This window comes from Toxorhynchites rutilus, chromosome 2 (genome assembly GCF_029784135.1).
Source record: "Toxorhynchites rutilus septentrionalis strain SRP chromosome 2, ASM2978413v1, whole genome shotgun sequence".
NCBI classification, from domain to species: Eukaryota; Metazoa; Arthropoda; class Insecta; order Diptera; family Culicidae; genus Toxorhynchites; species Toxorhynchites rutilus.
In genome coordinates this window covers 27,339,367-27,352,805 of record NC_073745.1, presented here as the reverse complement: position 1 = coordinate 27,352,805, position 13,439 = coordinate 27,339,367, and the positions used below count along the sequence as shown (strand labels likewise).

Below are 13,439 nucleotides of genomic sequence, written 5' to 3'. Positions count from 1 at the left end.
TTTTTTTTTCCGTCTATCGTGTGTTATATTTCTCATCAGCAATACCATCGTGGGGCCTGCAGTTGCTGTCGGCTGCTGATCCTGGGCCCGCGCGGGGAGCAGCGCGCCAGATGAGAACGCACGCGGTACGGTGGGGGGGGGGAGGACAGAAGGGGGAACAACCAGAAGGAACCACTACCAAATACACTCTCACATTTACAACTCATCGGGCCATTTCAAGTTATTCGCGAAATCAAAACGGGTACTCGTGTTTTCCATACTGAGTTCAAAAGTTTGATTAATTTTGGGTTTAAAACAGCCGCCTCTTTGTGGAATTGTCCTCTCCCGGTGGCCCGTGATCGTGTCCTTCTCCGAGCGTGCGTAAACGGTGAATTAGTGCGAACGATTTTCCAACATTTCCTTGAAAGAATGAATTTCACGAGTGGTGCAACAGGTACGTGTTCGACTTTTCTTGGTGCCTCGGTTCACGTTCTGTGAACTTTGTCTGAGGATACATTAGAGAGCTACGCACAATTTTAGCGTCGTTGAGAGTGGGTTTGAAGTTTTGCCATTGCGATTGCCATGATCTGTTATCGGTAGCCAAATCACACCGCACTCCGAAGGCAATTGTGTAAGTTATCATTGTCCAAATTGGTACTTATTAGCGGAAAAAGTTCTCTGTTCAGGCAAGTAATCCCACATATCATCCTCGTCATCGCGCCGTCATCGTCGGAGCGATGATCTGAGTCTTCTTCTTCTTCTTCTTCTCCCCCTTCTTCTTCTTGCTGTGGCCCTCTTGCCCCTACCATTACTACTATTTACGCTCAGTGTGAAGAACTTCTGTCGCATCGGGCTAGCCAACCAACCCCGATGTGGTGCGGCTGCTCTGTTGCTGTTGTGTGTGGAGTAATAATAAATGCAACCGTTTTTTTTATTTTTTATTTTCATCATCTGCGCTCTCTTCTCAGTTGCTCATCTTCGATGAGTAAGTCACTCGAACTCGCTTCACATCTCACATCGGTGACATGCATGCAGCAGCAGCAGCAGCGCACGAAGATAGTGATAATATGCCGGCTCTTCTCATCCATCCATGCTTTCCGAGTGCCGTCTGGGTATATTTTGTCCCGAATGGTACACAATCACGCGTGTTAATATGGCCGACCGAAAGTGCACCAACACAAGCGTGTCGTCTCTCTGCGTGACGCTTATGTATACGCTCGTGCCGAGCGTAGATAAACATTTGCCACACCACACACACACACACACACACACACACATTCACACACGTTTAACACCTTTGGTGTGTAAATCTACGGTGTGTCAGTGGCGGCAGGGGCGATACACTAACGCACACCAGCGCGCACGCAATGAACTCGCGTAGTTTCGTAGTGGGATTTTGAGCCACCCGGGTGAACACTGTGCTATGTGCTACGATGTGAGCCAGTGAGCGGTGAGAGAGTGAGGGACAAATTGTGTTATTTACTCGCCGGCTTGCATGCAAGCGGTGCTGTAAATGGTGAGACGGTGAGCCTGCAAACTAACTAGCGCCTGCATCTCGATGTCCGGCCACATTTTCACTCTCGCTCGGTTTTTATCGATGGGGTTCTGTTTGTAAACAGCGGCATTTTATATGCGCTGTTCATCGGTCGCATTCACATCGGCTAGTGTTCTGGAAGGTCGAAACATTTTTTTATTTTATTTTTTTTTATTTATTTATTCAAGATTCGGAGCACATTTACGGCTATTTGCATCTAAACCAAGATGGATAATACAATACAAGTTACAATTTCAGCTGGTGGACGTCTTCAAGATCAAACAGATTACATAGGCTCCAATTGCCTAATTTACGACAAATATCAGTTTTAATGTAGAGTTTATCGTCACCGTAGAGGTATTCGTTGCCATCCAGTTTTATGCGTTTCGAGTTGGATATTACGGGTTCAATTTTAAGATGTTGGTACGTTAGGTTTCCAAAGTGGGGGATGTTGATGATGTACAAGATGATCTCTCCGTTGGTTCCAATGGTGGTGGTCGCAAAGCCGAGTGCCTCATCCAAAAGTACTGGGGAGATTCCCTGCTTGCTAAGAATCTGACCTATCAAATCGATCTCTTTAGAGTTGAGCAGTTTTCTGTTTATTATTTCTAGTCTTGCTAGTAGTATTGCATCGTGAATGTTACTGATTTCTTCATTTAGAATGTCTAAATTCATTATAATGTTCAAAAGATCTATTGCTGTATTCGTTTTTTCGTTAGAAATAATCAATTTGTTGATGCTATCCGTTATATTATCTACCCCTTGGTACAGTTCGTCATTTATATTGATTTGTTAGTTGTTGTTGTCCGAGATATCACTTAAATCTTTATTTATAATTTTGAGGTCGTCAGCGTCTGGGGAGCCGGACATCCATTTCCAGGCTCTGCCAAGTGCATCCCAGCGTTTCATTCGTCCGGGTTTGATTTGTTTCAGGTTGTTCTCGAGTTCGAGGATTTTTCGTCTTAGTATGGTTGTTATCTCGTTATCATTGTCTTGTCGAATAAGTACTTGGTCTTTTATGTCCAGTAGTGTTTGTTGTATGAAAGTGGTATTTATCTCATGAACTATCTTCTTATAGCCCTCTATAATCTTGCAATTTTCTAGATGGACAACAGCTACATGGTCTTGATTTACATTCCTGATAATAATATTTCCAAGCGCAGCTTGAACCCTGAAAGATTAAGATTTCAAACTAATATTTTTTACATTCGTTTTGTGTAATTTGGAGTTTCTCTCATTTTTGAAGGTGACTTCATTATTTTCTTGCACATGGGTTTTTTTAAACAATTCTTTATGTTTCGGCTTTATAATTTTATCCTTAGTGTAAACCATTTGACCTACTTCTAACTGTGGGGCGGATTTTCTATTTTTATTGAACTTTTCTAATTGTTTTGTTTGGGCTTCTTTGATTTTTACTATAGTTTCGTCGTACATTTTCTGTCTAATTTGTTCTAGTCGATCTGGGTCGATTGGTACGTCTGAGTCTTGTCTTTTTCCAAATAGAATTTCTTTAGGTTTCTTTAAAGTAACTGAGTGGATCGTGTTATTATACTTTTCCACAACTATGTGAATTATGTTACGGGGAGGTAGACGGAGGGTTAGTTGTTTTTGGATTCTGTAAAGTTCGATGATGGTAGAATGAAATCTTTCTACCGGTCCGTTTACTTCGGATTTACTATTGGGAGTTAGGTATACCCTTACATTTAAATCTATCAATTTTCCACGAATATCGGGTGATTGAAAAGCACGTTCGTTGTCAACAACGATTGCATTTGGGACTATGAAGGTTGTTACTGTTTCCCATATTGCTTGACCAATATGGACAGCGTGTCGGGATTTGATGGGGATCATTCGTCCAAACTTACTAAATTTATCAAGGCTTGATAAAAAGTAGTTGGATTCGATTTGGAAAACGTCTATGTGAAGAATTTCATATGGAAGATTAGGTGTTGGTGTTTCTTGAAGTGGAATCACAAGAGGCTGTCTGTCATATTTGGTTTCATTGCAGAGATCGCAAACACGCACATACTGACGAATTTTATCAGTTAATTTCGGAAAATAATATTTCCTCAAAATTTGTTGTTTATTTTCGTCGATACCACGGTGTGCTCTCTCATGTGTCTCCTGTATTATTCTCTGTTGTACGTCCGGGTCGGTTATGTCTTGAAGAATGTTTTGCGTGAATCGAATTTTCAAAAGGCCGGATCGGCTGAAAAACTTTTTGTAAATTTCTTGTAGTTGGCCTAAGATTGCTTCGGTTGTGTGTAAACCAATCAGTTTTGAAGGTGCAAAAAATTCTTTCATTAAAGCTGTTAAAATTGGTTCGTCGTATCTAGTCCTTTTTATCGTTATTCTTGTGAAACCGGGAAAGGGGTTAGTGGTTATTACGTCGGGTGCTGTGTCTGTTGTTTCTAAAATTATTTGTAGGCGAAAGGCATTCAAAGGGGCTTCTGTTGAGATGATATAATTATTATCATCATCATCGGCAGAGTGTTGCGTCGGTGTTAATGAGTTGACCTGCAAACGACTCAATGCATCAGCAACAACATTGGATTTACCGGGCTTGTAAACTATTTCATAGTCGTGCTCTTCCAGGTAAGATTTCCAGCGTTTGAGCTTTGCATTAAAATTTTTCGCGGATAACGAGAAAGTTAACGGTTGGTGGTCAGTCAGTATGACAAATTTTTGGCCGTAAATATAATTCCTGAAAACTTTCAGTGCCCAGTGAATTGCAAGCATCTCTTTTTCCGTAGCGGAAAAGTTCTCTTCCGTACGATTAAGAGTGCGAGATGCAAAGTGAATAGGTTTGTCTTTACCCATCTCACCTTGGCTTAGAACAGCGCCAATCGCGTAATTCGATGCATCTGTAGTAATTAGGAATGGTTTTTTGAAATCGGGGTAAATCAAAATGTCGGCACCAGTAAGAATCGACTTCAAATTTTCAAAACTTTCTTTGGCATTGATATCAAGTTTGATTGCTTTTTTCGAATCTATATTCCTCTCCCCTCTCAAAAGGTTTGTAAGAGGTTTTGCTATTTTGGTAAAATCTTCTACAAATCTCCTATAATAGCCAATTAAGCCTAAAAAGCTTTTAATTTCTTTAATACTTTTTGGTTCTGGCCATTTCTGAATTACTTCAATTTTCTTATTATTCCGTTGGATCCCATTTTCTGTGATAACATAGCCTAAGAATTCAACTGATTTCCTGAGGAACTCAGATTTATCTAGTTGAACCTTGAGATTTGCCTCGTAAAGAGCTTTCAAAATAATTTTCAGGTTGTTGTTGTGTTCATCTAGCGTCTTACCAAAGATGACACAATCGTCAATATAAACATAACACCTTTTTCCGATGTGCTCACGAAGTACATCGTCCATAGCTCTTTGAAAAATAGCCGGTGCATTTTTGAGCCCGAATGGCATACGCACAAATTCATACTTGCCATTGTTAACCGAAAATGCGGTTTTTTCTATGTCAGAGCGTTTCATCTTTATTTGATGAAAGCCAGAAGCTAGATCTAAAGTGGTAAAATAACCATTTCCACCTAGCTGATCTAAAATATTCGAAATTTCCGGCATGGGGTAACGATCTGAAATTGTTTCCTGGTTCAAATTGCGATAATCGATTACCAGTCGAAATTTCTTCTGTCCAGATGCGTCCATTTTTTTCGGCACAATCCATACAGGAGAGTTCCAAGGGGATCTCGAAGGTCTTATTATTCCATCAGCTAATAATTTTGAAATCTGTTTATCAACCTCTTCTCTATAAGCTGCTGGATAGAGATAGGATTTCTGATATACGGGTATATCATCTTGTGTTCTTATAGTGCATTCGACATTCGTAGTACATGTTAGAGAATTATCAGGGCAGTGAAATACCTCTGGACATGAATTAATGATGGAAAACAATGATTGTTTTTCAGTCGGTGTTAGATGTGATGTTCTAACAACTGTACTCAAATTGTTGACATTGTTTAATCTTCTTTGTGAAGGAGTTGGGGAATAAAAGTATAGAGGAATTTTCAAATTTTGTTTTTCTCCTGAAACATATAAATTTTTTTTATTTGTCATGAGGTTAAAACTCTCATTGAAGATTATTTCGGTTCCGATTAAACCATCGAAGAAGGGATGAAAATCGAAGACTAGAAATTCAAATTTGTTGTCTACGATAGGTTGAAAAATGTCTAATTTAACTACTTCGGAAACGTAATCTTTACCTGTTACACCCTTTACTGGTTCATTTGGAATTTTATGTACGATTTTTCCAGAATTGTAAGCCCATTTTCTAGAGATTAAATTTATGTTAGCGCCACTATCGACGAGAAGTTTAATTTCACCTCTTGTCGTGGGCACTTTTATGTAAGGTAGCGGAGAAACTTGTGTTCTTAATCGCACCATTTGCTCATCCATTTCATGTCTCTTTCTAAAAAATTGACAGTGTTTTCATCTTCTGATTCGTTGGAAACTTCTTCTTGATCATAATCAGTTTTCACATCTTCAGTTTGAAGAAGATATTCTTCTTCTGTTGGTAATTCTTCTAATTGATGCGCTACTCGTTTTGGTTCCGGTAACTGATATTGCATCGAGGCCGATGAGGGCCTAGAAAATTTTTGCCGATTACCGTAATCAACCATTCTAGAGCGTATGGACTGATCAACGTCCATCGGTTCTACTTTCTGCTGTTGGGTGTTGTATTTGTTGGGAAAGTTTAACTTGGGAGGAAGATTTGGCTTTTGTTGAAAGTTTCCTTGATTAGTGGGATGTTGGAAATTCCTTTGGTTCATAGGTTGTTGAAAGTTTCTTTGGTTTATTATTTGGAATGGCTTTGAAGGCCGTGGTGGTGGAAGCGGTTGCGGAATATTAGATCTGGGAGCAGGAGCCGGTGCGTAATTATGTCCTTTGAAAGGAACATTTCTTGCGTCTAAATTTTGATAGTCTATACAATAGTGATATGCTCTTGCGAGGCTTTCTGGTTTAAAATTTTTGCAGAACATCGAAAGAGGTTCCCCTAGACCTCTTATAAACGTGTCTAGGGCGATCATATTGTACAGTTTTATTAGAGTTGACTCGTGGCCTTTCCATGCTTCGTCCATGACAATTGCTGAACTGATCAGCGTTACAATTTCGGTGATCTTGCTGTAGTAAGATTCGATTGATTCACCTCGAGATCTGGAAGTAGATTTTAGTTGGTGATCTAATGTCATCAGATCACGTTTATCAGAGTAATAAAGGCGAAGAACTTCCTTTATACTCCTCCAATCATTTGGGGTGTTGTTCGTGATCAAAATATCACTAGCTTCACCTTTAATTTTTCGTCGAATAGTTTTTAAAATGAGATAATATTGGAAGGAATCTTGTTTGTCTTGGAAAAGTTCCAAGATTTCTTCCACATCAAGAATGAACTGGGATAGATTTCTGGGGTTTCCCACAAAATCTGGCAGATCGGACACGATAGCAGGAATTTTGCCTCTCTCGTGGAATGACAAGGAGGTATCGACCACGAACCGTGGAGAAAAATTTGAGGTTGAGGGAATTGGTTCGGGATCCGGGATCGGGTTTGCCATTGTGGTTGTTAAATGGAGGGAATTTAATGAATTAATCAATTCGTCTATTTTTAAAGTTTGTTTAATTAGTGTTAGTTGAGCACTTTTGTGATATTCAGCGTTTCGATTACGGGTGCACCCAGGTGCTCCGGTCTAGACGCTCGTAATTAGTAAAGCGAGTCGCGTTTAAAGTTTAGTTTTTAAATGATTGGGATTTCACACTTCTTAAAATTAATTTCTTTCTGTTCTTTTTATTGTACTCACAATAATATCAGGAAACGTCTCATTGAACGTCGCGGGACAACGCCTTGGTCCTTGGTCCTATTTTGTTGCTCCGGGTAGGTTCCTTAAATTGGTGCACTGCTTCGCGCCTTCACCCTCAAATCCTCTGGTTGACAGTGGACGGCTCTTGGTCCGGAATGAAAGGTTCCTTCCTCAGGATGCTCAGCGTGGCTTCGTTCAGCTCGAACTTATACTTTTACCAAATATAAAGGTCCCGTGTGAGGGCGCCAGTTACAATTTCAGCTGGTGGAGTTTCTTTTTAAAAAAGGGAATGTCACACCTGCTGTCAAGGGAGTCTAAATCAGAACTGACTTTATTTGTTGCTCGAAATGAATTTACAATAAAATGCTTATTCTACAAAAACCTACACCTGGCGACAAGTCGATCGGACGATCGATTGCGCTTGCCTAACTCAGCACTAAATGTGTACTTTGGTGCCATGTGTATCTGCGTGTAACTTACATTTTATGAATTTATAAAAAAAAACACTACACTTAATTCTACCTAGATATAACAATATACTAAATTACATTATAAAGATTTGATTGTTTAAGGAATTTCAGAAGATCATTTACTCTGTCAAAATTATTCCTCAACTCTGGCTATTGATTTTATATTTTAGTCGGAAAATTGCATATTTTGGGCAGTGATCCATTATGTGTTCTACAGTTAGTTGTGTTTTGCAATCCATACACTGTGGAGGAGCCTCACGCTTAAAAATATATTTATTCGTCAGTTTTGTATGACCGATTCTAAGTCTAGTAATGACAACTGAGTCCTTTCTTTGCAAGGAGTACGATGTGTTCCACTGTGATGTGTTTGATTTTATTGAGCGTAGTTTATTGTTTTCAATGTTTTCCCAGAATTGCTTCCATTTGCCTCTCACAGCGTGTTTTGAAGCGCTCATTAGATCACTATGTGTGGTTCTTGTTTGCGTTTGAGAAAGATTTGTGGCCTCTTTGGCCAGTTCATCTACAGTTTCATTTCCAGGTATTCCCATGTGGCTTGGAATCCATAGGAATTTATCTGTCTTTTGACTGTGATTGACGCGTAGCAATAGTCCATCTATTTTTTGGATCAATGCATTTTCAGAAAATGGATCTTGTATTGCTTTAAGAGAACTCATAGAATCTGATATGATTAGGAATTTATAATGAGAATTATTTTCAATAGCATATTCAATGGCACTTTTTATTGCGAATAGTTCTGCTGAGAAAATTGATGTTTGATTGGTCAAGCGTTCCTGCTCTCGATGTTGTAAACTAAATACAGCATAGCCAACGTTACTAGCGAGTTTCGAGCCATCTGTATAGATAAAATAGAAACCATCATATTTGGAGGCTTGGACCAAACATTCTTTTTGGGCCATCAGTGAAGTTGCACTTGTTTTAAACGTCATTTTTAAGGATAAATTTATTTCAAGTTCTCCCACAATCCATGGAGGTTCAACGTGGAATCTACGTTCGTAGATATTTCCAGTCTCTGTACTGTATGAATTGCATAAGCTTTTGAATCGGTGTATTAAGGGTTTGGTCCTTCCTGATGGGCTCCATCTATTTGAATCAGACAGTTTTGTGTTTAAGGGATGTGAAGATGAGGCAATTGATTTGATTTGGGAGTCTCTCCTGAAAGATAATGGCATCATACCTGCATCACAAAGGATACTAACAGACGGGCTTGTATTGTAAGCTCCAGTTGCTAATCTTATACAGGGAAACTTCGATATAACGTACCCTCGATATAACGTCACTCGATATAACGTACATTTTACCTCGATATAACGTACACATTTCCAAAGTGTAAAGGAAACATTTTTTCAATATTTTTTTTTCTGATAGAACAATGAATTATCTTTATTGTGATGCTAAAACAAGTTTTGTACCTTCAATCAATTCCGAAATACAGCTGGTTTTGTGATTCCGGATTCTAAATGAATCAAGGTTTAATCAACAGTACGAAGGGAAACATCATGAGAAAGGCTGGCTTCGTCTTCTGATTGAAGTTATTTATTAACTTTACTAAAACAGCAACACAATAATGTAATATAGACTATGCTTGTGAGTACTTTATTATGCTTCGATATAACGTACAATTCGATACAACGTACAATATTGAAAGTGAAATGTACGTTATATCGAAGTTTACCTGTACCTAGGTGATGAACTGGGTCTAATTGCTTCAAGCGTGTATTTGATGCCGAGTTATAAATAACGCTTCCGTATTCCAGTCTTGACAGAACAAGTGAGTTGTGTAAGGTAAGGAGAATTTTTCTATTCGATCCCCAGTTTGTATTGGATAATGTGCGAATTATTTTTACTGCTCCCATGGATCTTTAGCATTTTTCAAATGTCGATCCCAGTTCAGTTTTCTATCGAATGTCATTCCCCGAAACTTGTGGGTATTCACCACTTCTATTTCCTGTCCATATAGAGTCAAATAAGGTTCGGTGTTACAACTAGTTTTACGACAAAAATGGATGACCTTCGTTTCACTAACCGAAAAACGAAAACCAGTGACTTTGCTCTAATTTTCTAAATTTTGTAATGTAGTCTGCAAAAGTCGTTGTACTTCAACTAGAGTCTTCCCGGATGTATATGCTGCTACGTCATCAGCAAATTTATAATTCTTAACATTCATTGGAATAAAGTTTTTCAAGCGATTCATTGCCACTAAGAACAAGGTTACGCTTAAAACAGACCCTTGCGGAACTCCGTTTTCTTGTGTAAATTTTGACGAGTACGTATTTCCAATTGCTACACAAAAGGATCTATCTTGGAGAAAATTATTGATGAACCACAACATAATGCCTCTAACTCCGTAAGAGGAAAGTGTTTTCACTATTTCAAATCTCCATGCAGTATCATATGCCTTTTCTAGATCGAAAAAGATACATACCAGGTGTTCTTTATTTTGAAAAGCTTCGTGGATATCATTTTCCAAAACAGTCAAATTATCAATCGTGCTACGATGTTTTCTAAAACCAGTTTGAGTGTTATCTAGTAAACCATTGGATTCGAGATACCACGTTAGCCTACGATTAACCATCTTTTCAAAGACTTTGCATATGCAGCATGTCAACGATATTGGTCGATAATTCGTAGGGTTCAATGGGCTTTTATTGGGCCTTTTAATTGCAATGACTATAGATTCATGAATAGATTCTCTCCATTGTGCGGGGAACTTGCGTTGGGTCCAGATATTGTTGAGCATTTGTAGGAGGTAGAAGTATGCATCAATCGGTAAGTTTTTAAGCATTTCGTAATGAATATTGTCAGGTCCAGTAGAGCATCCCTTGCAGCTCTTCAAGGCCATTTGCAATTCTTGCATTGTAAAATTCATGTTCAAATCGCTTTGAATGGTTTCTTCAAACAGAACAATATCATTATTTTCCGTGTAGTTCTTGTATTGGAATTCTGGGGAATAAGATGAAGAGCTGGCAATCAATGAGAAATTTTCACCCAATTTATTAGCAATAGCTACTGGTGAATGAATCAATCCTGATTCGGATCTAAGGCAGGTTATCCCTTGAAATTTTGTTTTTCCTGAAATTTTTTGTACTTTGGACCAAACTTCTTTCAGCGGTGTTGAGTTATCGATTGTAGATGCATATTTCTGCCAAGAGTTTCGTTGATGTCGACGAATGGTACGTCGGGCTGTAGCTCTTGCGATTTTATATATTTTTTCCGATTCGGGATCCATTTTCCAGTTGAAAACCTTGAGAGCCTTTTTCCGAGCCCTGATGCAATCTGATATTTCTTTACACCACCAGGGAGGTTTACATTTTTTAACAACATTCGATGTCTGTGGAATTGATTGCTTTGCGGCGTTTAAAATGCTTGAAGTGAAATGATCGACTAGATGCAATGAATCTGTGGGTTGTTGTTCGTTCAAATTAGAGTTTACATAATTCTGATATTCATTCCAATTAGCGAATGATGTTAACCATCGAGGGCGTCTCGTGGTATTTAACATTCTTGAAAGCGGAGAAATGATAATAGGAAAATGATCGCTAGAACATAAATCAGTGTGTACAGTCCAATTAAAATGGTTTGATAGGCAGGCAGAACCAAACGAGATATCAATGGCAGAATAGCTATTGTTTCCAACACTGAAGTGAGTAGGTGACCCATCGTTGAAAATATTCAAGTTCCAGTCATTTATTATTAATTCGAGTATTTTCCCACGTGAATTATTCTGACAGCTTCCCCATAAAATATTATGGGCGTTGCAATCGGTGCAAACCAGAAACGGAGTAGTAAGTTGATGAAAAAGGTCATCTATGTCTGCTCTTTGGATCTGTTGGTCGGGAGGTAAATATAGTGACACAAGTGTAAATTCAAGTGGATTGAACATTTTGACTGCTACAACTTGAAGATTTGTGTTAAGATTTAATTCTTCCGCATGAAATCCATTTTTTACACATATAGCAACTCCTCCTGATGCTCGTGTATGGAAATGGTCTAGTTTATAGTAAATTGAATAGTTTTTAAGCGTGGGTTTCCTTGTATGGTTGAAATGACTCTCTTGGATGCAAATAGCGAATGGGTTGAAATCATTCATGATCGTCTTTAACTCGTTATAATTATTATAAAATCCATTAATATTCCATTGTAATATGCAATTATCCATAATGAATATATGTATAAAGTATGCCAAGAGATATGATTGTTTATAACTGAATATCATCTGTTTCAATATCATCAACGAAGATCGACTGTGAGATTGCTTGTGACAAGGTATGGAGATTTCTAGTTTCTGTCGTTGCGTTTGTAGTATTGGATTCATCTGTGTTCTTCTGAAGCTTATGGCTATTGTTAGTTGGGTTAGTAATATCATCTGTTATCGAACTGATTTGCGAATTATTCATTGGACTTTCATTGGACTGGTGGAGATTATCTGCATTAGCTGTGGGGGTTTTCATCTCGTTGCTGTTAGTATTAGTCGTTGACAGGGATGGTAAAAAATCACATTCAACGATCAATGAATAAGTATATCCCTCTAGTCGGATATTTTTAAATCACCCCCAGCAGGCGATGCTCTTTTATTCTTCATATGTACACAGAGAGAATACTTGGAACGGTGAGCTACCAAGATCTCAAAAAAGCAATATGAAAGCGGAATCCCCACTGCTTGCACTCTCGAAACATTACTTCTACTACTCAAGTTTTATCGTGAGTGCAAGCCACAAACGGTTAATCCCATTCCATAGAGCGGATGATGAGTTCTTGATCGGAAAGTGTAACAAGAGACGATCAACTGAAATCTTACGACACTCGTCGAGGGATTTTTAATTCTCTATTGCATTGTCCGCAGTGAGTGGCTGACTCAGTCTCGTGTCGATTTTATTTTTCTGTCGTCTCCCGCCCGATGAACAGCAGACGGGTAATGGATGCAAGTGATTAATTTTATTACCAGCAGATTTGGGCGAATCTCATCCCGCCCAAAATCGTTTTTAGATACCAATAATTCTGAACATTCACAGTTCTCTCCAAATAATTTTTCCAATAGTAATTCAATTAGTGACTTCACGAAACACCTTTCGAATTCGATTGAATGTCAGACCCTTTCTTATTTTGTAGATAAAACGGATCACATATTTGATTAATTCAATTCTGTGTGGTTACGTTCTTCGTTGCGAATAAATGTAATGAATTAGTATGGACGTATTTTATTCATATATCGTGGACTTCCGACATATCTGGCAGTAGATTTATCGAACGACTAATGTTTTTTATATCCCTTCAAACTTGTTGCATCTCTCAAGTGTACATACTGCTTTGACCGCAGATTTGCATGGTTAAATCTGGTTAATTTCAGGTATTCAGTCTTCATTTTGTCGAACGAATACTGTTGGAAAAATAGGTATCGCAGCAAATGATTATCAACATCCTACCTTATCATCAAACGGTATGCTAAGAATTTCAGTGAACTGACGGCATTGGAATATATGCTTTGTGGGGACCACACAATTATTATCAGAGCTGATAAAACACTGGAAGTCATGAACATCAATTCAATGTGCCCAAGATAAATTTATCCTTTAAAGGTCTTTAATCTTTCTAAAGATGATCATATGGAATATATTCCAATGTCGTCTGGAATAA

The 13,439-nt window shown here is 38.4% G+C and overlaps 1 protein-coding gene across 1 annotated transcript in view; it reads left to right on the top strand.

Annotated features, from left to right (window-relative positions):
- The first annotated feature begins 222 nt into the window (after positions 1-222).
- The window catches only part of LOC129771811 (insulin-like growth factor 2 mRNA-binding protein 1), a 280,305-nt gene continuing 267,088 nt past the window's right edge, over positions 223-13,439 (top strand). Inside the window, exon 1 of the mRNA XM_055775864.1 lies at positions 223-433. Coding sequence (XP_055631839.1) covers positions 409-433 — 25 coding nt within the window. The 5' untranslated portion in view covers positions 223-408. The remainder of the gene's footprint in view (positions 434-13,439) is intronic.